The sequence below is a fragment of the Anabrus simplex genome, chromosome 3, assembly GCF_040414725.1.
Source record: "Anabrus simplex isolate iqAnaSimp1 chromosome 3, ASM4041472v1, whole genome shotgun sequence".
In the NCBI taxonomy this organism is placed as follows: domain Eukaryota; kingdom Metazoa; phylum Arthropoda; class Insecta; order Orthoptera; family Tettigoniidae; genus Anabrus; species Anabrus simplex.
Genome location: NC_090267.1, coordinates 60,236,673 through 60,257,929, shown reverse-complemented (window position 1 = coordinate 60,257,929; position 21,257 = coordinate 60,236,673). Strand labels below are relative to the sequence as shown.

Genomic DNA, 21,257 nt, shown 5'->3' with positions numbered 1-21,257 from the left:
AAATTAAGAAAATTAGTTCAGGGAGAGGTTAATATCTAAATTGCTACCTCACACCGATCTCACAATACTCGTAAATAACGCTCGTTTCCACAACGGTAGCTCCCCCAACTCCCCCTACCGTCCCTCTCTCCTTTTCAACCGCATCACTCTTCCCTTCCGCGCATGTGAGTTTCCTCGTCTGTTAGTATGAGCTGTATCTCGCTTTGAAATTTCAGCAGATTAAACCAATATAAGCCTCAGGCGCTGCAAGCTTCAAGCCAACTATATTTGTCTCCTTGCATATTGAGCAGAAATTCTTTCAATTCTTTATTTAAACTTGTGGCTGAAATACACTTATAATTCTTTCTTTCTTTCTTTTTAAATCCATTTACCGTCCAGGGTTGGTTTTTCCCTTGGACACAGCGAGGGATCTCTCACCTACCGCCTCAAGAGCAGTTTTCTGAAGCATGAAACTTTGGGTCGGAGGGATACAACTGGAGAGGGGGGGCAATGTCTCGCCCCAGGTGGCCTCAAGTGCTATGTTGAACAGGGGCTTGTGGTTGGATGGGAAGTTCGGAAGGGATGGACAAGTAAGAGGGAAGGAAACGACCGGGGCCTTAAGTTAGGTACTATCCCGGCATTTGCGTGGAGGAGAAGTGGGAAACCTCAGAAAACCACTTCGAGGATGGATGAGGGGCAAATCGAACCATCTTCTACTCAGTTGACCTCGCGAGGCAGAGTAGACCCCGTTCCAGTCCTCGTATCTCTTTTTCAAATTTTGTGGCGGAGCCGGAAATCGAACCCGGACCTCCGCGGGTGGCAGCTTATCACAGTAACCACTACACCACAAAAGTGGACAATATATTATTGATTGGAGTTGTGCATTGAAACTCACCCGGAGGCCCCGGGTTCGATTCCCGGCCAGGTCAGGGATTTTTACCTGGACCTGATGGCTGGTTCGAGGTCCACTCAGCCTACGTGATTAGAATTGGGGAGCTATCTGACGGTGAGATAGCGGCCCCGGTCTAGAAAGCCAAGAATAACGGCCGAGAGGATTCGTCGTGCTGACCACACGACACCTCGTAATCTGCAGGCCTTCGGGCTGAGCAGCGGTCGCTTGGTAGGCCAAGGCCCTTCAAGGGCTGTAGTGCCATAGGGTTTGGTTTGGTTTGGTTTGGTTTGGTTTGTGCATTGAAATGTCCCTGGAAAATAGATATTCTGTTCATATAGACTTACACAGTACAATTTTACTGTAACAAATCCAATAAGAGTTTAATATAGGAATACGGATACAGGATAAACAAATACATATGATTAGATTTTCAAATGACAGTGCCATAGTTGCAGACACTGAAAAACATCTCAAACAAATAATAGTAAAAATGGAGGAAATCATATGTAATGAATACAACATGAAAATAAGTAAGACAAAAACGAAAGTTATGGTCTGCGATAAAAAAGCAGACTCAATTATGAAAATATTGGTGGGTAACAAAACACTGGAAAATGTTAAAGAATTTAAATACATCGGAAGCAAAATGACCAAAGATGGAAGAAGCAAGAAGGAAATCAAATGTAGAATTTTACAAGCCAAATTTGCATTTCAAAAAAAGAAATGTTTATTCACTACAAATTCCATTAATCTTAAAACAAGAAAGAGATTATAGAAAGCGTTGCTCTTTATGATTGCGAAACGTCGACAATTGAAAAATAAGGAAAAGGAGGATAAATTGTTTTGAACAATTGTGTTATAGAAGAATGCTAAAGATTAGCTGGACAGAAAAAAGTAACGAATGCTGAAGTGTTTAAGAAGGTGGAGGAAAATTATACCGTATGGAAAAGTATAAAGAGGAGGAGGAATAGAGTGATAGGGTATATTTTGAGACAGTATAGCTTGTTGAAGACGGTATTGGAGGGAATGGTTGAAGGCAAAAGATGTCGAGGAAGACCACGCCCAAAATATGTTCAGCAAATCATGTCTGATTAGAATGCAGAAGCTATGAAGATATGAAGAGGAAAGCTATGAATAGAGCCGACTTGTAAACTGCTGCAGACCAATATATGGATTGAATACTTAAGAAGAAGGAGAAAATAAAACACAATTTCTTACGAAGTTGATATAGCCGCTTTTACAATTGAATACTCTCAGCAGTGAACATTTCCACAGCTTATCTCGGGTTTTTGGCTGGAACCACCTGGGACATTTCGACTTTCGGCCGGGATTAAAGACCAGGCATCCTTCCAGATGCCGCGTAATTTTTCAGAGGAGAATTCCAAATTTTTCTCGATCAGTAATCGAAACCTGGTCACCCAGACGGAAATACATCAGCTAAGCCATTGCCTCTTTGGCTCAGCAATCAATGCTTTCAAAAAATGATCATCTGTAATATTTACGGTTTATTTAGAGTATTGCTAACAACTCATCATGAATTTGTGACTTACAATCAATCTAAATTAAACTTTGATTTACATTTAACAGTGCTCAGAAAAATAGCACATAGATCATGATTGCTAATATTTGAGCACTCCATTTGACGCCTGCAGAAATTCCTCCGGGTCACCAAGAACCTCTCATACTGGGAGCGTATGTGTGCTACGCTGAACAGGCTGACGTTCAGCCCTAATATCAGAGCAGGGTGAAGATGTCATAACACTTTTAAACAAAGAGTCAGCGCAGTTTGCACAGTTTGTTCAAATTCTCCAGAGGACAGACCAGATCTTCCGAAGTTCTTCAAAATCTGGAGGCATGGTTGAGATGCAGGACAACCTGAGATCTTCTTGAGCAGCACAAGCCTTTTGTATTTTTGACCATTGGTCTGTTAGGCTGGTTCAATTGCTATTCATGGTCTGATCAGTCAGTAGTGGAAGACACCGGGAACCAAGCCTATTCCTGTTGATGGTAGGAATGTCCGCATTAATATGTAGGTCAAGTCAACAGTTATTTTTCAACTTCTTCATGAGAGCACATTCAAAGATGGAGGTGCTATATGTCCTTGGTTATGTAGCCAGAAATTTGGTGTGCTTTTAAGTGTTCCTGTGATAATGCGCATTTTATGGTTAAGTTGAGAACCAACAAGCCTGCTGTGAGTAATCTTAATCCACGCTGCAGCGCAGTATTCTGCCATAGGGTACACTATCCCTACAGAAGTTCTCAGATTAACTGAGATAAACTTCATATAGCTCCACTGAGTATCTGTAAGATGTCATTCCTGGATCTTGAAAAATGCTCTTCGGAGCTAAGTGTTCTGTCCAGGACAATCCCAGATGTTTGGGATTTCTAATATGTGATAACAATCTTTTCTCAAATTAAACCCGAATTTCTTCATTGTCTGTCGGTTCTTAAAAGAATGGTGGTAACTCCCATCTTTACTGCATTTTTTGCAACCGCCATATACTGAAGTACATACCAATAGTTGATAAATCTCTGGTCAGGATAGATTCAGTAATGACTAGATCTTTACGGTTCGCAGCTTGTACCCAGTCGTTAGCATAGCCGAACTCACTTTATGTGGTTTCAGGCATGATGCCATATACCGATTAAACAGCAGAGGAGTGAAGACAGACCCCTACGGCAATCCAGTGTTGAACTTCATTTGTGATCTTATCTTTTTGCCAATAACAACATGGAATGTTCTGTTATTGAGCATGGTGTTAATGAGTGTGACTCCCATCCTCATAATTTTATAATCTGGTACAATATTCAACCTCTTACCTTAGTTTTCTTGTTTTTGCATCCTATTTTTTAAAATGTTTGCACCAATCCCATTGCTCGTGCCACTGCCTGACTCTCTCAACCTTCTCTTGCCCTCTAACGTTATTATGAAACGTGACCGGCGATCAGCTGTACGCCATGTTGCATTTTTTCGAACTTCTCGGCTCGCCGTATATAAACTTGCCTGGCTCTAGTTCCAGCAGTTCCTGTTTACATGGATACTTCTCTGCATCGTTATCGAGTAAGATAGTTCTTCTCATGTGGATGCCTACTATTTTCGTCAAGAGGTGAAATGTTGCGAAATGTTCTACTTTTGTGGCCCTTACTGACCATCAACATTGTCATTCTGTTCTCACGGGGTCGCCTAGACCTCGGGTAACAATGTACCATGGTCGTAATGGACACTGAAGTTTGAAATTGAACTTCCTGTGTTGTGCCTTATGTGGAGACTTCGTCTTAGGAGCGAACATGTGGTTCATTCGTATTACTGGGTTTGTTTAGAAATTCCGCTGACTTACTGCATAGGTTCCCTTCCGCACGCTTATGGCTTCCCTCCTCCATTTTCCACAGCTGTTAATTTCCTCCGTCATATCCTCCCGTTTTTCCAGTATTATTTCCCTTTTCTTAGATGTTCAAAAGACCTTAGCAGGTCTACTCATAGATCTTAAAAAAAAGCATTTCACCTGGTTGACCACAAAATATTTCTGAACAAGTTAAAAAAAGCAGGAATTAGGGTTTCAGCACATAAATGGTTCCAAAATTATTTATCAAACCGAACACAATATGTGATGATTAATAATACTAAAAGTTCTAAGCAACAAACAAAACGGGAGTACCGCAGGGCTCAGTACTAGGTCCTATTATATTTTGATTTATATTAATGATATACAATCTTTAACACTAAATGGAAAATGTAGCCGATGATATCTTAATAACATATAAAGGACTAAGTGAAACACAAATTATGGAAGATATTTCTGACTTTAACAAGTTATCGGACTGGGCGTTTTCTCAAAAAATTACCAAATGACTAAAAAAATACTTAATATTTCATAAAATAGCCCATAAGATCACACACTGTTACCATAAAGGACCAAGTAATAGAGAGAGTCAACTCAGCTAAGTATCTTGGTATAATATTAAACTCAACACTTCCGTGGAAAAGCCATTTTGATTATGTAATCAGCAAAATTACCCCTCTGATAGGAATAATGCACTGATTAAGATACAGTAATTTCTCTCATCAACAATTGAAGTGTATTGTACCAGGAAAAGATTAGGGGACCAGAGCATGGGAAGGATCTCAGCTAGTGTTCGGTTTCTTATTGGAGCAGGTACAGAGATGGATAGTATCGCAGGGCGAATAATAGATGGTAAAATCATTTTGACAATATTTATTTAAAATATTTATGAAAATCACCCTGCAGTTGAAACTTCAAACTCAAAATTCCAGCCAATATTTTCAAAAATGCAAAACAAAATATCGATGATGTTGTATTCTGAGACATCCAATGGATTAAAATGTCCAAAATAAATATCACTTTCTTACAGATCGTAAACATCCTACAGTTCATCTAATATGGATTTAAATACCAAAATAACACTTTGCACCTTGAATTTCACTAATTCCATAACTCGCGATACAAGCCTACAGTTTTATAATGTTTTTGAACATATCATTAACACACACTTTCATGAATAAGTTGATAGTTCAAATAAAAAAATATTTTGTCACTTGCTGTATACTCCTAAGTTCATCTAAGTTGAAAAATAAAATAGAGCACTTGCAAACCCTAGAGTTCTTCTACGTGGAATTATTTCAAGTTATAAAAGGTTTTGGAAAGGAATTTACAGTTCAAGAACAAGATATGAAGCCTTCTTGAATGATTATGAATAGCAAGCTGAAATTAATACTAAGCACTATTCTGTTGTTGGAGCACTATGATTAACTGAGTGCTTTGTTAAAAATAAGTTAGTGGAATTACTCACTCAAAATATGAGAAGATCACCTGGAATCTGCTTATAAGTGTTGGTGTTGCGCCGTCTTGCGGCTTGGTGGCTGAAACTTTCTGCAGCGTGCAGCTAAGGCTCGAACTCAGCACCAGCAGCGTGACAAGTCCGTTCAGTGAAGATACCACGTTAATATCCCTCGTCGACGTCCCTCGATGGGTACCATAATCGAGGAAACCACGTTAATCCCACGCTGGAAATGACGTTAGTTGCAGCAGAATCTCACAACACTTTGCCAAGATTTCCGATGTGCTTTGAGATAATGTCGGAACACGGAAAGTTCAATTGGCACTATAGAGCTCTCAATTATCATTAAGATTAGTATCATACACTGACAAAAGTCTAAATACACAGTTCGTATTCTCACGTTCGTTTTACGGTGATGAATTCGTGACTTAGAATATCACAGTCTATGCTACAGTATGATTTGTAAGTCAGGTTAATGAAGTAATGACTTACAATCGTTTTCAACATGGAAAACACAGTTTTTCACACACACAGTTTTTAGAATTAGGATTTAACACTGTCAAAGTTCATAATAGTCACTGATTATGTCTGAGGTTCGACCTAGAATAATCATCACAGTCCATAAAACACTTGGAAATATGTCATTAACACCAGTCTCTACAACAGTCTCTGGAATAATACTATTCATAGATTGAGAAGATTTTATGACTAAATTTGCATAACACGAGTCCGTGCGAGTTAAAATTGTCATAAAAAGTTCTTAACATTCAGTTAGTTTCTCGTAGTGGTGATCTAAATTTCGAGAGAATACACGAAAAAATAGTTACATTTAGCCTTGTTATTTGGTGAATGTTTAGTGGAATAGTATCTCACACAGTCCACAATTGTACTAGTATAGGAGAAATGTGTCTCAGAGTCATTAAAATGGTCACAAATTAGTTTAGTTTATCACACGCAATGTCTTAGAATATTGTCACAGTCAATGATAAAGTTCAGAGTTACATGAAAATGACAAAGTCCACAATATCGTTTACTGATAAATGAAATACTTGACACTTCAATTCACAATTTCTATTATACTTCACTCGGTTAACACACCCCTAAATATTATATAAAGACGATTTAGTCGGAGAAAATTTTACAACATTTCCTTCGTCGCGACGCGGCAGAAACTTTACTTGCTACGTCTTCGCACAATTTCAAAGTGTTCGAGTGTGACTTCTACGTCCTCGCGGATCGCGACGGAGCATACTGTCTTTCTTTCATAATCAAAGAACACACTGGCCATAACCTCGTTTCGTTGACCTGTTTATACCTGGCTGCGAGCAGCGCTCGGAATCAGGTGATGAAGGGGTGATAATACTTCCTAAATTGTAACTTGTTATATCTTGGACACCACTGGACGGATTGATCTCAAATTTGCAGGGATATATTTTCAGAATATGGGCTACAATATAGTGTTGGTCTCATGTTAATTGATCAAGGCGTTAAAAAGTTCAAAAATGGTTTCGAGAGAATTCTGAAGGGAGGGAAGCTACAGACAGTGCTGACGTCACTTGACCTTGCTCCACTCATGCGGTCTCCCTACGCAGTGCAGTGAGAACGAGAACCTTCTCTCACACAGCTGTTTGTGCATCGGAACTTAGCCGTTCGCTCATGATTAAAGATTTATAACTCATATGTCTCAGGGCCTATGCCTTCCTGGTACAGTATATATCAAGGGTTTCCAAGGGGCCCGCGAAGCCATTTTTGCTGCCCGCGAAAGCGCTGTAAGAAATAATGTGTAGAAAAGTCACAAAAATATTTATTAGCCCGTTCAGAAACGTGCTCATTTTTATACACATCATAGACCCAGGTCATAATTAAATATTCTTTAATACTAGTTCCTCTTGTTCTCAACAGATTATTTTTGATTTTAAAACATTTAAAAGCCAAATTTGAAGTAATAATGTTATTATTTTGGCGTCGCACTGACTACTTTTGATGGTTTTCGGAGATGCCGATGTTTCGAAATTTTGTCCCACAGGAGTTCTTTTACGTGCCAGTAAATCTACTGACACTAGGCTGATGTATTTGAGCCCATTCTAATACCACCGGACTGAGCCACAATCGAACCTGCCAAGCTGGGGTCAGAAGGCCAGCGCCTCAATCGTCTCAGGCATTCAGCCCGACTCCAAATTTCACCCTTTCATGCAATTTTAAAATAATGATTTAAGCAACTAAAATGATCTAATCCTCATTTCAATTGATTTATGCATATCATTTCATAATGGTCCATCTGTACTATTTGCAGAATTTTACGAAAATTAGCCTACTCAAGTGCGGACCGCGAACATGATTAAGGTTTCCAAAATGGCCCTCGAGCCCTTAAAAATTGGAAACCCCTGGTATATATTATGCAATTTTCCACCCACATCTAACATACATAAGCTTAATTTGGGGAAGATGTAGGAAAGATTATGTTAATAATTTGGAAATCCTACAAAAAAGAGCCATCATAATCAGGTATGGATTCCCCTTCCTCAAACCGTCACATGAAGTGTTTTCAGAGTCAAATATTCTGCCATTCTATAAACAAATTCCATTTTCATTATCAATCTTCATGTATAAGCTATACAGGAAATTAACCCACTCTACTGTTAACTCCCATTTTAGTAAAATTCATAGATATGAAACTAGAGGATCATTAAGGATATATCCCTCTCACTCTAATTCAGTAATGTATGGAGTGAAAGGCATAGAATCATCAATGTTTAGGGAATACGATGTGTTCTCTCCTGTTATAAAGAATTCTAAATCGGTTATATGGTTTCTTTAAACTGAAGGAATATTATTCTTTTACAGATATCTTAATATAATATCTATATAACTTAATTTAATTAACACAATAATAGATTGTCCACATTTAATCTCTTACAGCCATGCAATATATTAATATACACTGACTGACAGAGCAAATGCAACACCAAGAAGGAGTGGTCAGAACTTTATGCCAATTGCAGGGTAGACTGACGTCACTGAGGTATGCTCATGATGTGAAATGCGCCGCTGTGCTGCGCACGTAGCGAACGATAAATGGGACACGGCATTGGCGAATGGCCCACTTCGTACCGTGATTTCTCAGCCGACAGTCATTGTAGAACGTGTTGTCGTGTGCCACAGGACACGTGTATAGCTAAGAATGCCAGGCCGCCGTCAACGGAGGCATTTCCAGCAGACAGACAACTTTACGAGGGGTATGGTGATCGGGCTGAGAAGGGCAGGTTGGTCGCTTCGTCAAATCGCAGCCTATACCCATAGGGATGTGTCCACGGTGCAGCGCCTGTGGCGAAGATGGTTGGCGCAGGGACATGTGGCACGTGCGAGGGATCCAGGCGCAGCCCGAGTGACGTCAGCACGCGAGGATCGGCGCATCCGCCGCCAAGCGGTGGCAGCCCCGCACGCCACGTCAACCGCCATTCTTCAGCATGTGCAAGACACCCTGGCTGTTCCAATATCGACCAGAACAATTTCCCGTCGATTGGTTGAAGGAGGCCTGCACTCCCCACTCCCGGCGTCCGCTCAGAAGACTACCATTGACTCCACAGCATAGACGTGCACGCCTGGCATGGTGCCGGGCTAGAGCGACTTGGATGAGGGAATGGCGGAACGTCGTGTTCTCCGATGAGTCACGCTTCTGTTCTGTCAGTGATAGTCACCGCAGACGAGTGTGGCGTCGGCGTGGAGAAAGGTCAAATCCGGCAGTAACTGTGGAGCGCCCTACCGCTAGACAATGCGGCATCATGGTTTGGGGCGCTATTGCGTATGAGTCCACGTCACCTCTAGTGCGTATTCAAGGCACGTTAAATGCCCACCGCTACGTGCAGCATGTGCTGCATGTGCTGCGGCCGGTGGCACTCCCGTACCTTCAGGGGCTGCCCAATGCTCTGTTTCAGCAGGATAATGTCCGCCCACACACTGCTCGCATCTCCCAACAGGCTCTACGAGGTGTACAGATGCTTCCGTGGCCAGCGTACTCTCCGGATCTCTCACCAATCGAACACGTGTGGGATCTCATTGGACGCCGTTTGCAAACTCTGCCCCAGCCTCGTACGGACGACCAACTGTGGCAAATGGTTGACAGAGAATGGAGAACCATCCCTCAGGACACCATCCGCACTCTTATTGACTCTGTACCTCGACGTGTTTCTGCGTGCATCGCCGCTCGCGGTGGTCCTACATCCTACTGAGTCGATGCCGTGCGCATTGTGTAACCTGCATATCGGTTTGAAATAAACATCAATTATTCGTCCGTGCCGTCTCTGTTTTTTCCCCAACTTTCATCCCTTTCGAACCGCTCCTTCTTGGTGTTGCATTTGCTCAGTCAGTCAGTGTACTTCTGAAAAATTATGATGCCGACATGTTTAAAAAACGGTCTTAGGTATCAAAACTGTACTTGTCACTTTACTGAAAAAGCTATTGTATATGAAATGTAATTATTGTGTCGCCTTAGGAATATGTACTTACTCTCACTATCCCGAGCCAGAGGCTCATGGGACATTTTGTAACCAATAAATAATACTAATAATACTTTCTTTTCAGATTAGATGGTGTAATGTAGGGGGAAATTCTTTGAAATCAAGTGGTAACAGTGTTAGGTTTAATAATCCCTGAAATTAATAATAATAATAATAATAATAATAATAATAATAATAATAATAATAATAATAATAATAATAATAATAATCATAATAATAATCGTATGGCCTCAGCTACCGTGTGCAGACATTTCAATTTGACGCCATCTGGCTGTCTGCTTGTCAATTTCGACGTTCCGTTTTACTCTAGGCCCACTAGATGGCAGGTCGGGTAAACCGAAACTCTCTTGGGCGTCTGTGGCTGAGATTTAATGAATTTTGTCGGGTAAACACCGAATGTGTCACCAGAGATCTTTTACATGTCGACATCGTACGACATGGAGTGTCGAGTGGACTTTTTTACGCCCTCAAAAATCCGACTACTCTGCCGCGTTTGAACCCGCTATCTTGGGATCCGGAGGCAGATTTTAGTCGAATAGCTATTCTACCGACTATCTGTATTTTCTTCTCATTGAAAATTTCGTAATCGTCTTGTAGTTCTGAATTATTCTTCCCCATTTTCTGCCCCGTTTTTCCCGGATGATTCTTTCTTCCGTCATATCAAACCCCTTTTTCAGTATTATTTTCTTTCTCTACTTTCTTTCCAGATTTGTTGATGTGAGGTTGAGGCAAATTCATTGAAGTTGTAAATGCCTTAGATTAATAATCTCTGAACTTTTTAGCAGTCGAATAGCTATTGGATTGACTCTCCGTATTTTCTTCTGATTGAAAAATTCGTAATAGTCTTGTAGTTCCCGATTGTTCTTCCCCATCTTTTTAAATTATTTATTTAGCATATGGTTATAGATACACTGACTGTCTTAGGTAGGATCTACACTTCTATATACGTATATTTAAATTTTGGATGTAGTCTATAACTTCTGGGGTCGCGAGAGCAAAGTCATCAGCACTGTCATTATACTTTCCTATCATACAATCGGTGGTGATGTGCTGGATCGTCTGCTGTGTAACACCCGGTCACACTCAGGAGTTGAAATTCTGTTTCACTTGTAGTGGAAGGCTGCTCAGTCCCCGTCGTTGGTTCGAATCCTGTTCAGTGTGGACCATAGTCTATGGGGGAGTTTGAAACCAGCTGGTGGCGTCTTCTTCACAAGAGGCGTTGTTGGGTAATAACTTACTTCTCGTTGATCCTCTTCTGCCATTCGACGGTAGTTTGGTAGTTGCTGTTGCTCAGGTTCATGCCATGGTGGTTTTCTTGAACGCAGGCGATTAGTATTTGCATCACGTATGTCATCAAGTATCTGCAGTTCTAGATTGTTCATTCTTTTATTGAATTCTCTTAGGAGAACATCTTTACGTCTGAAATATGGAGGACGATAATTAATCTCCATGAGATGTTAAGTTATGGTTATTTGTAAATTCATGGTATAAGCATTTACTTTATTTCCCATACTTATTGCAAACCAAACCAAACCCCTGAAGGGCCATGGCCTACCAAGTAACCGCTGCTCAGCCCGAAGGCCTGCAGTTTACGAGGTGTCGTGTGGTCAGCACGACGAATCCTCTCGGCCGTTATTCTTGGATTTCTAGACCGGGACCGCCATCTCACCGTCAGATAGCTCTTCAATTGCAATCACGTAGGCCGAGTGGACCTCGAACCAGCCCTCGGATACAGGTAAAAATCGCTGACCTGTCGGGAATCGAACCAGGGGCCTCCGGGTAAGAGGCATGCACTCTACCCCTACACCGCGGAGACGGCTATTTATTGTAACTATGGCTATATTATTGTTCAGATATTTAGGATAGTTGCTATCAAAGTATTAATTAAGAGCGGAAACTAGCTATAAGCCATTCCCGTCTTATCATTTTACTACTGTGAATAGCTTGTAATGTACACTCGAAGATTTACTGCTATTGTTTGAAGGATTGCACATGCATGGCAATTTATATTTTGTAAAGTTTGGGACTTGACGTTGTCTTGCCAGTTTTATATAGCTAGGCAGCCAACTTTAAAATCTTCTTGTTCAAGCATTTCCTGCTGTTTATATTATTATACCCTTGGCTTACTTGTCTTGTTCCTTTATGCTATAACTTCATGGAAATTACCTCTACATTGGCCTCAAGCTAAGATATGTTTTCGCTGCGCATGTGCTTTTTTCTGCAGTTAAATGTGTTTGCACTAGTCAAGGCTGCCAGCAGGTAGCTAGCCATTTCACATGCTGAAACACTTGTAAATAGTTTCAGTATAATGCTTACATTCTTTTCAAGCAGTGTAAGCGTAAGTAAAGTCCCCCCGTTGAATTACAGTAGAACCCATTACACGAGACTGCCTATTTTCAAACACGGGGTGGTTTGTAATAGTTTGTATGTTACACCATAATCTGTGATTTCCTGATATTTATTTATTTATTTATTTATTTATTTATTTATTTATTTATTTATTTATTTATTTATTTATTTATTTATTTATTTATTTATTTATTTATTTATTTATTTATTTATTTATTACAGCTATTTGATATAACATGATTGAGGCTAAAATTCCTGCTATTATGCCAAACCATAATTGACATTTCTGATTTATCTTATATGAAAGGTGCAGGGAAAGAAAGGGATAAGTCACATTTTCATAATTTCCAGTAAATATCATTTAAAATTTAAACTTTTTTTTACCAGCTTTATTTTCTAAAGTGAATATCAGTTATATTTATTCTCTACTAGCTATATTATGTTTAAACAATTTGAACTTATACGCTGTCAAAGCAACATTCTATGGTCGGAAAAATAAACTTTGCTCTCCTAACTACATGCAGAGGCGAGTGGTAAAAATGGTGCCAATTTATTTTTAACAATTTTTCAGTTTTATTTAAAGTAATTTTTATACTGTACCATAATTATAATAATTATGGAAATGACAATTACTGTGAACGAACAATCAGATCAGAAAGAAAGTCAACACATTTTCCATTTTAATTATTATTTCAATGAGGAACTACAACGAACTTATGTCTGACCAACATTTCTGCAGTAGACTAAAGGCACATTAGAAGAAATTAAGAGTACTGATTTGTATTGAATGGTCGATATCGCTGTTTAAATCCACTCCACTCCTACTCTCTTGACAGTGCTTGAAAGAATGTTTGAGCCAGAATTTTACTAGCTGTTGCAAGTCGTCGTACTTTGCCTTAGATATTTTCACTGTGTAACATTATTTTCCATTGCTGGACACAGGGGTAAACAGTAATGCAAATTTAACTTACCAGTAGAGTAGCTATGTCCTGGTAAGAAGAATTGTCCTTCGGGAAACTGCTTCTGGGTTATGGAAATCATTTCTTCATCATTCCATTACCCAATGTATGTTCAGCGGAACTTTATCCCTCTGTCATTGTTGTCCAGAGCAATCTCGCGAACAGGTCGAGTAGGAAATTTCTTCTTGTGGAACTGAGAGAGGTGCACTGTCCACTTTGCAGAAATGAAATCATGTATGGCAGAAGACGTGGAAAACGGTCTTCCGATGAATGAAGGAGCCGAACTTTAAAAGGTGAGTGGTTTTCTCTGGCTGTGCTGAAAATATATGCCCAGTCTTCAGGGGTTTCAATACGTGCTTTTTGGTTAACTAGGCCCATGTTGCGGTCACACGCCATGTAACTCCATGTAACGAATAGGGAATGATCCTTTGAGTGAATCAAATCGCTCTCATTTCAAAATGAACATGATAGTGGAGAAATCGAAAGATTCTTATGTCCTGTTGAAGAGTTACACAATATTTGAATGTCCCTAATTTTCATAGGTAGGTGATTATAAAAATTATCATGCAATGACGAACAAACGAACTTCACTGCATTTGGAGGGTCAAGCAAAGTCTGTACTTGCACGTAGCTTGTTTGGCAGTATTTGCAGTGAATTATTTCCTTTGCAAGGAAGGAACATCAAGACAGAAAGAGGAGTTAAGCAAGGTGACCCTCTCTCAGCAAAATTATTCACGTGCTTACCGGAGAATCCGTTCAGGAAACTAGGTTGGGAAAACAAATATGGCATCAAAATAGATGGAGCAAGACTAACGCACTTACTGATTGCAGACGACATCGTACTGATGGCAGAGTCGCCAACGGAGCTAGAAAAAGTGATATTATAGACACCACCAGCAAACAAGTGTACCTAAAAAAGAACCCAAGAAAAATGTTGATGACCAATACATTGGAAAACCCAATTAGCGTAAACGGAAAAACCAACGAGCTAGAATAACATAGAGGGGCTGTATACCTGACATCAGCGCTCCCTGCTTGAAGCAAGTTGATAAGGGGCAGCCATGTTAACGGTTGTCAAAACAAAGCGAATTGGCGCGAGAGCATATGTTGAGGTGACAGGGAGATCGTGCATGCCAATTTAATTCCCTAAGTTTTAAGAAGTGAAAAGATAGATTGTCGCTTTCAAGAATGCCAGCCGTAAGCTCAGCGTATGGTTGTACTAATCGGAGTAATAAAAGCAAGGATATATCGTACTGTAATAAGTATTACTGAATTATAGCCGAGATTCCTTTTTGTAATTTCTGTTTGTAATTAAATCCATTTTATTGTTTACTTAGCGAAAGTACGGATAGCCACGGTAAATATTTGTCGAATTTTGTTTCAGATTTCGTTTAAAGAACAAGGAATTAACTGAACAATGCGTTGTGAGGGCGAAAAGAGATAAACGGTATCCCACTCAATTCAGTTGCTTATGCGCTGTACATTTCCAGCCCTATTTAATTTTCATTCACATTTACAAATAAAGGAAATGGAACGCCCACCACCAAGAAAACGTAACCACAAAAAATCACTTATTTCGTTCAAACGTACACCAAGTATGATAAATACAGCATTTTACTGCTATTTTTGAAATGTATACAGCCTTTATAGTAGATGTCTGTTGCCTTGGTTTTTAAAACTATGCCACACTTCATAATGGACAACTTTCAAGCTAGTAATCCCAGTATGATATGGTAATGGGAGAAACATGATATCCCCCTATATTATAATAAATAATTACACTAAACGATTATTGTGGTAAAGTATTCATGGGCCGCCTCTGTGGTGCACTGGTTAGCGTGAGCAGCTGCCACCCCTGGAAGCCCGGGTTCGATTCCCAGCTCCGCCACGAAATTTGAAAAGGGGCACGAGGGCTGTAACGGGATTCTATCAGCCTGGGGAGGTCAAGTGAGTAGAAGTGGGTTCGACTCCCACCTCAGCCATCCACGAGGAGATTTTCCGTGGTTTCCCACTTCTCCTCCAGGCAAATGCCGGGATGGTACCTAACTTAAGGCCACGGCCGCTTCCTTCTCCCCCCACAAGGCCCCTGTTCAGCATAGCAGGTGCAGCCCTCCCTCACAGTTGTAACCCCCGACCCAATGTCTCACGCTCCAGAACACTGTCCTTGAGGTGGTAGAGGTGGGATCCGTCGCTGAGTCCGTGGGAAAAACCAACCCGGGAGGGTAAACAGATTAAGAAAGGAACACAGTACTCATGAGGATGCAATAATTTTAAAAATATTAACAGAATGAGGTTGTAACCTATTATAGGTCCCTATGATTTTAAGGTTTCCTGTCATAAATATTTATGTTCATCGTTTTTATTCTAATTTACGCTTAACCACAACAGCCAAGCAGGGTAACGTTCTTGTTCCGATTTCGAGGCCTATTCGTATGTCACTGTGTGATGATTTCGAACTACCCTACAATCAAATGATCTTGATGTTGGCCTCGTGCCGCAATATGATGAAGTGGCGGTATTCGCTTTCATGCTTCAAGCTTTCGGCAACGGATTTTAATTCCCCCCCAGCGATTCTAAAATGCGCATTTTCTACACTTTTCGTCATTTAAAGGCCATGCCCCCTTGCTTGTGTGACAACAGGAAACATGGCGGACGTTCGTTCTATTAGGTTCACCCAGGCAGCGCTTCCGCCTCTCTATGTTATTCTAGCTCGTTGGGAAAAACACTGGAATACGCAGAGGAATATACGTATATACCTTAGCATATACATATAATTCTCAAACTGTTCAGAGAAAGAGGTCAAAGGGCGAATAAGAGAAGCATGGAAGAGGTTCTGGTCTCTGAAGTTCGTATTGACTTACAAGACTCAGAAACTCCACCCTTAAGGCTGGTATCCTAGAAAAATGTGTGATATCGGTCCCACTGTATGGACGCCAAACCTGGGTACTAACACTAAAACAAAGGCAAATGATCCAGATATGCCAGCGTAAAATGGAAAGAAAAGTACTCCAGGTCTCATTGAGAGACAGAATACTGAACGAAGACAGACGAAGGAGAAACGGCATGACAGACGCTCTGACGACAGCGGATCAGCTAAAATGGAAACGGGGAGGACACGTAGCGACACTGGACCAAAATCGATGGACTCACAAAATGACGATGTGGGATCCCAAAGAAGGAAGACGGAACGAGGGAAGGCAAAGAACTGGATCGCCAGACTTGTTTGCGAGCTGGGGAGGAAAACAACGGACAAGAACAGCAAAGATAAAGCAAGGGTGGAAAGACCTAGGAAAATTTGTGTGCAGAGATCACTAACCTTAGGGGATACACATTTAGTTCAAACCTCGTGATAACCTTGGTCGATTAAGATACATATTATAAAAATTGTGCAACATTGAAATATAGAATAGTGCGCTTCCACAAAAATGGAAACCTGAAGGTCACCTTTGTGATCACTCCGGGATGAAACAGTAAGAGTGTCAAGAATACAAAAATAGGTTTTTATGAAGTGGTGAACATAAAAATATCATTCTCGCGTACACCGTGGAAAGGAGCCGCGCAGGTGTAATGTATGTTGAAGTACGTTCTCAGGACAGGGGTGAAATATACAGCATACAATAGTACGCCTCCACGAAAAGAAAGCCGTGATGCTGATCTTCTGATCACTCGGGAAAGTAGCAAGACTGTTGCCTAATAGACATTAAGACGTTTGCATTAACCCTATAATGCCCGGCGTGACAAATTTGTCACACGACTTTCAGATGCTATCAGAAGCTATAATGCATCTCTTTTATTCTTCCCGGACCACAGTTGAATAAAATATCCACCAGAGTGTGTTCATGACTGTGTGACAAATCTGCTACACTGGGCATTATAGTGATCTGATAAGTCATCATGGAACACATAGTGAAAGAAGGACTGTTACATGTAAAGAATGTCGTAGAGAATTCCCAACGGAGGATGAGAACTTAAAAGAAACGTCGAAGATATTCGGAGGAGAAGGTATGGAAGAACGAAGGGGGTAAGGGTACGTTTTCACCAAAAAGATATCTCAACCCTCCCTGGGTAAAAACTGTACAAGTGTCAATAATGTAACAGTACGTTTTTGCGAAATGTTGTTCTCGAGAAACATAATTGCATCCACTCGGAGGTGAGACTACACAAGTGTACAACATGCAGTGATACGTTTTCACGAAACAAACAATGAAATAACAAACATAATAATGCTCTTCATCGAGTTAAACTAAGCACTGTCCCTGCATTAAAGGAGGCCATAGTCCTTAGGGAATTTACAAGGCTACTTATTTTATTTAATTATTTATTTTATGGCTTTTAGTGGCGGGAGTGTCCGAGGACACGTTCGGATCACCAGGTGCAGGTCTTTTGATTTGCCTCCCGTAAGTGACCTGCGAGTCGGTATGAGGATAAAATGATGATGAAAACGAGAATTACACCCAGCCCCGTTGCCAGAGAAATTAACCAATGATGGTTAAAATTCCCAAACCCGCCGGAAATCGAACCCGGGAACACTGTGACCAAAGGATATCACGCTAACCATTTATCCATGGAGCCAGACTGATTAATTATATGGTTGTGTTAATGACCGGGACTGCGTTGTATAAGGTATTTTCAGTATAATAAAAGTCGGATGAAACTTAGAAATTAAAATATATTTTTATTAGAAAACATTTTATCACAAACTTTCTGTTTAATGTGGGCTATATATTTCGGTTCAGGTGATACATATCACTAGGAAGGACAATCATGCATAATTATCTTGAAAACTACATGACTGATAAAGTAAGAGGTATTAAAAGTACACTCTTGAGGTAACAGACGATAAATTTAGGTGCGGTAGACGGACGTTGGTTGGAATGTATACCAACTCTGACCACATGAGAATACATTTTAATAAATCATAACTCTATCTGTTTTATAAATACAGTATCTAAAATAAGAATTCACTGGTATAAAGACGAGAATTTATTTCAGTTCAATCTGGTAAAAATGAGCAAAATAATTATTAATATTGATGCTTTCACGGGCCCTAATTGTAGACATGATAATAAGCTTTTAAGCCTTTTTCGAGAGAGAAAACGAGGTGGAATTCTTTACGCAAAATAGTTATTTACGTGGGTAGTGCATAAAGTGGACCTTACATGCATGAGCGTAAAGACCTGAGGTCGGAGAGTTAGCAGAGTGCCCTAATACCAGGAGAGCAAAACCGTTTAAGCCACACATATTGCAAACATATTTTATGTATTGTCATAAAAATGATACAATTCTATGGAAACAAGTTTATTTAAAGATTTTCAGATTTATCTTTCAGGTTGTTCAAATATACAGTATACTCTTTGGTATTATGTGTCGTAATTGTCCTTTGAAGCACACTGAGAACGATATGATGTATAGTGTACGGCAACAGGAATATTATAACATACTAATCGAATTGTTTACTTTCTCTTCCAATACACAGACTTGTTTAAGACGTCCTCGATATGGTTATGTAAAATGTGTTAAAGTTCTTGAAATATCGTCCTTCATGTAATAACAATAAAAACATATCGCATTATTATATTCTTAATTCTTTTTACATTGGAAGAGGAAGGCCATTAAATGCGCGGTAAAGTTACTTTATCGGGCATGTGCTGTAAAATGAATTCAATATCCACTATCTACAATAAGATCAATTTTAAAGATTCGGAACTGATTAGAAAACACCTAGTTTTGTTTGTGGTAATGGACGAAATATTTCTTTCACCCTGGATGTTATACGGCAGGGCCTCTCAACCGCCCGGAATCTCACATCTTCGAAACGAGGCGCAGAGGTTCTCTGCACCATGCATCGGTCCGACTCGGCTAGGTTCGGACGAGCGTTCTGTCTCGGAGCGACTCGACTAATCTCGGCTCGGATTGTGTAGCGCTGCAGAGCGAATGACGAAGGGGGAATCAGGCGGAGTGAGCGAGACAGGCGTGGGGAAAGAGAGAGATAGAAATTTTGCTCAAAATCCAGGAGTGGGGATCTGCACTCTGGTCAAACTAGCGAAGTCATCTTATGCATCTTGCCCCGTGCAATGGACCGGTTCTTGTACCCTGAGGGACCCTGTTATACAGTATGTCTCCATCTTAGTTAACATTTTAGTGTATTAGCCCTTCTTAGAACACATCCTTCAATAATTAGAAGAATGGTTCCAGAAGCAGCACACCATACCATGTAGCGGTGCAACTACCTGAAAACTTATTTTGAAAGTGAACCATCGTTCAGTGCAATCCTTAGGGCACACCGGTATTTTATTTTCCCCAACATACTTAGCTAATTCAGCCTTATTCAGGCTGTGACATATCGGTGGTCTATTCGTCCCAAATGTCAGTGACAGCACCGAAAATAACTTGAGCAAATCACTTTACAGTTCTCAAGCACGCTAGAGAGTACTGTCATCCACGTACGCCTTATTCGCTTCCCCATTCTCTGATATGTTCGTCGCCCTCGTCGTCTTCGTCTTCTTCTTACCGAACTCTTCACCATCCTGTAGCGAATCTGGCAGTGGGAAGCCGTTGGTCTCAGGTAGCAGCAGGCATAGCAGAGCTCCGATCAGCGGGATTCCTCCGAACACTAGCGGCGGTAGGAAGTAGCCGAACATAGCCTGGAAAGAAAAGGGAGACTCATTTTTACTGCAAATTAAACTTATCATAGTGAAAACAAAATAAACATCCAGATGTGTCCATACCATCAGGAAATCAAGTGAGGAAAGAACTATTAATATGAAGACAGGAAATCACAAAATTCACCAGGTTTCCTAAGAGAATAATAGATGCAGCGTAGAAATCAAGAGATTAATATCACTGCATTTCAGGAGAAGAGACAGCTACTCATGTATCATTAAACATCAACAAACGAAAGCAATTCGTTAAGACTTCCATCTGAAGTGTGCTTAAGGTCGTTTTTAAATGAATACTACTAACATCTGGATGCAATGGATATGTGAATTTTGAGAAGAATGACTAGAACTTCTTGGACAGAAAGAGAACGAACTAAAATATTCTGAACATAGTCAGAAAACACAGGCATCAAATAAATACAATTCAGAGAAACAGGAAATCATTTTTATGATATGGTAAGGTACAATGATGTTATAACGAACATAATTGAATGCAAGACCTTAGGGAAGAAAACTGGAGGTAAGGCAAGGAAAATGATGGTGGATGAAATAACGCACATAACAGGCAACAAGAACTATCAAGAACTAAAGCTAAAAGCAAAAATAATAGAAATATAGTTGCATAGAAATGGCGGACAAGGTATGGTGATGATGATGATGATGACGATAAAGTGTCTACGTATTGATATACTATCACAGTATGTATCACAGTATGTAAGTTCGTGGTGTGGCGCCTACAGTGTAGGCAACACGGCGTACACTTGTGTACTACAGACTACTCCTTGAACTGGTGCATACAGTGTACGCAACACAGTGTATACCTATGTACGTACTACTGTCAATATGATCGTAGATTTGCTATAACAGTTGAAGGATCACATAGTCTTTTGACCTGTCTTTTCGCGCCTCGTTCCCATTGTGGTTATCCAGGTGATTTCGACTTGACCATCTCAAATGTTTCCCTAGCGGATTTACCTAATTTTTGGCAGAACATGAAATTTTCCCGTTGCTCAAACTACGACATTCTCAAGTTCCACCGCTGACATTCAACTACCCTTCACAACAGGGAGCGTAATTCTGCTTATACTGAATGCACACAACTGCC

At 40.3% G+C, this 21,257-nt stretch overlaps 1 protein-coding gene across 1 annotated transcript in view; it reads right to left on the bottom strand.

Annotated features, from left to right (window-relative positions):
* Positions 1 to 18,142: 18,142 nt before the first annotated feature.
* Positions 18,143 to 21,257, bottom strand: part of LOC136867002 (organic cation transporter protein) — a 383,839-nt gene continuing 380,724 nt past the window's right edge. Inside the window, exon 8 of the mRNA XM_067144099.2 lies at positions 18,143 to 20,137. Within this exon, the coding sequence (XP_067000200.2) occupies positions 19,916 to 20,137 (222 nt within the window). The 3' untranslated portion in view covers positions 18,143 to 19,915. The remainder of the gene's footprint in view (positions 20,138 to 21,257) is intronic.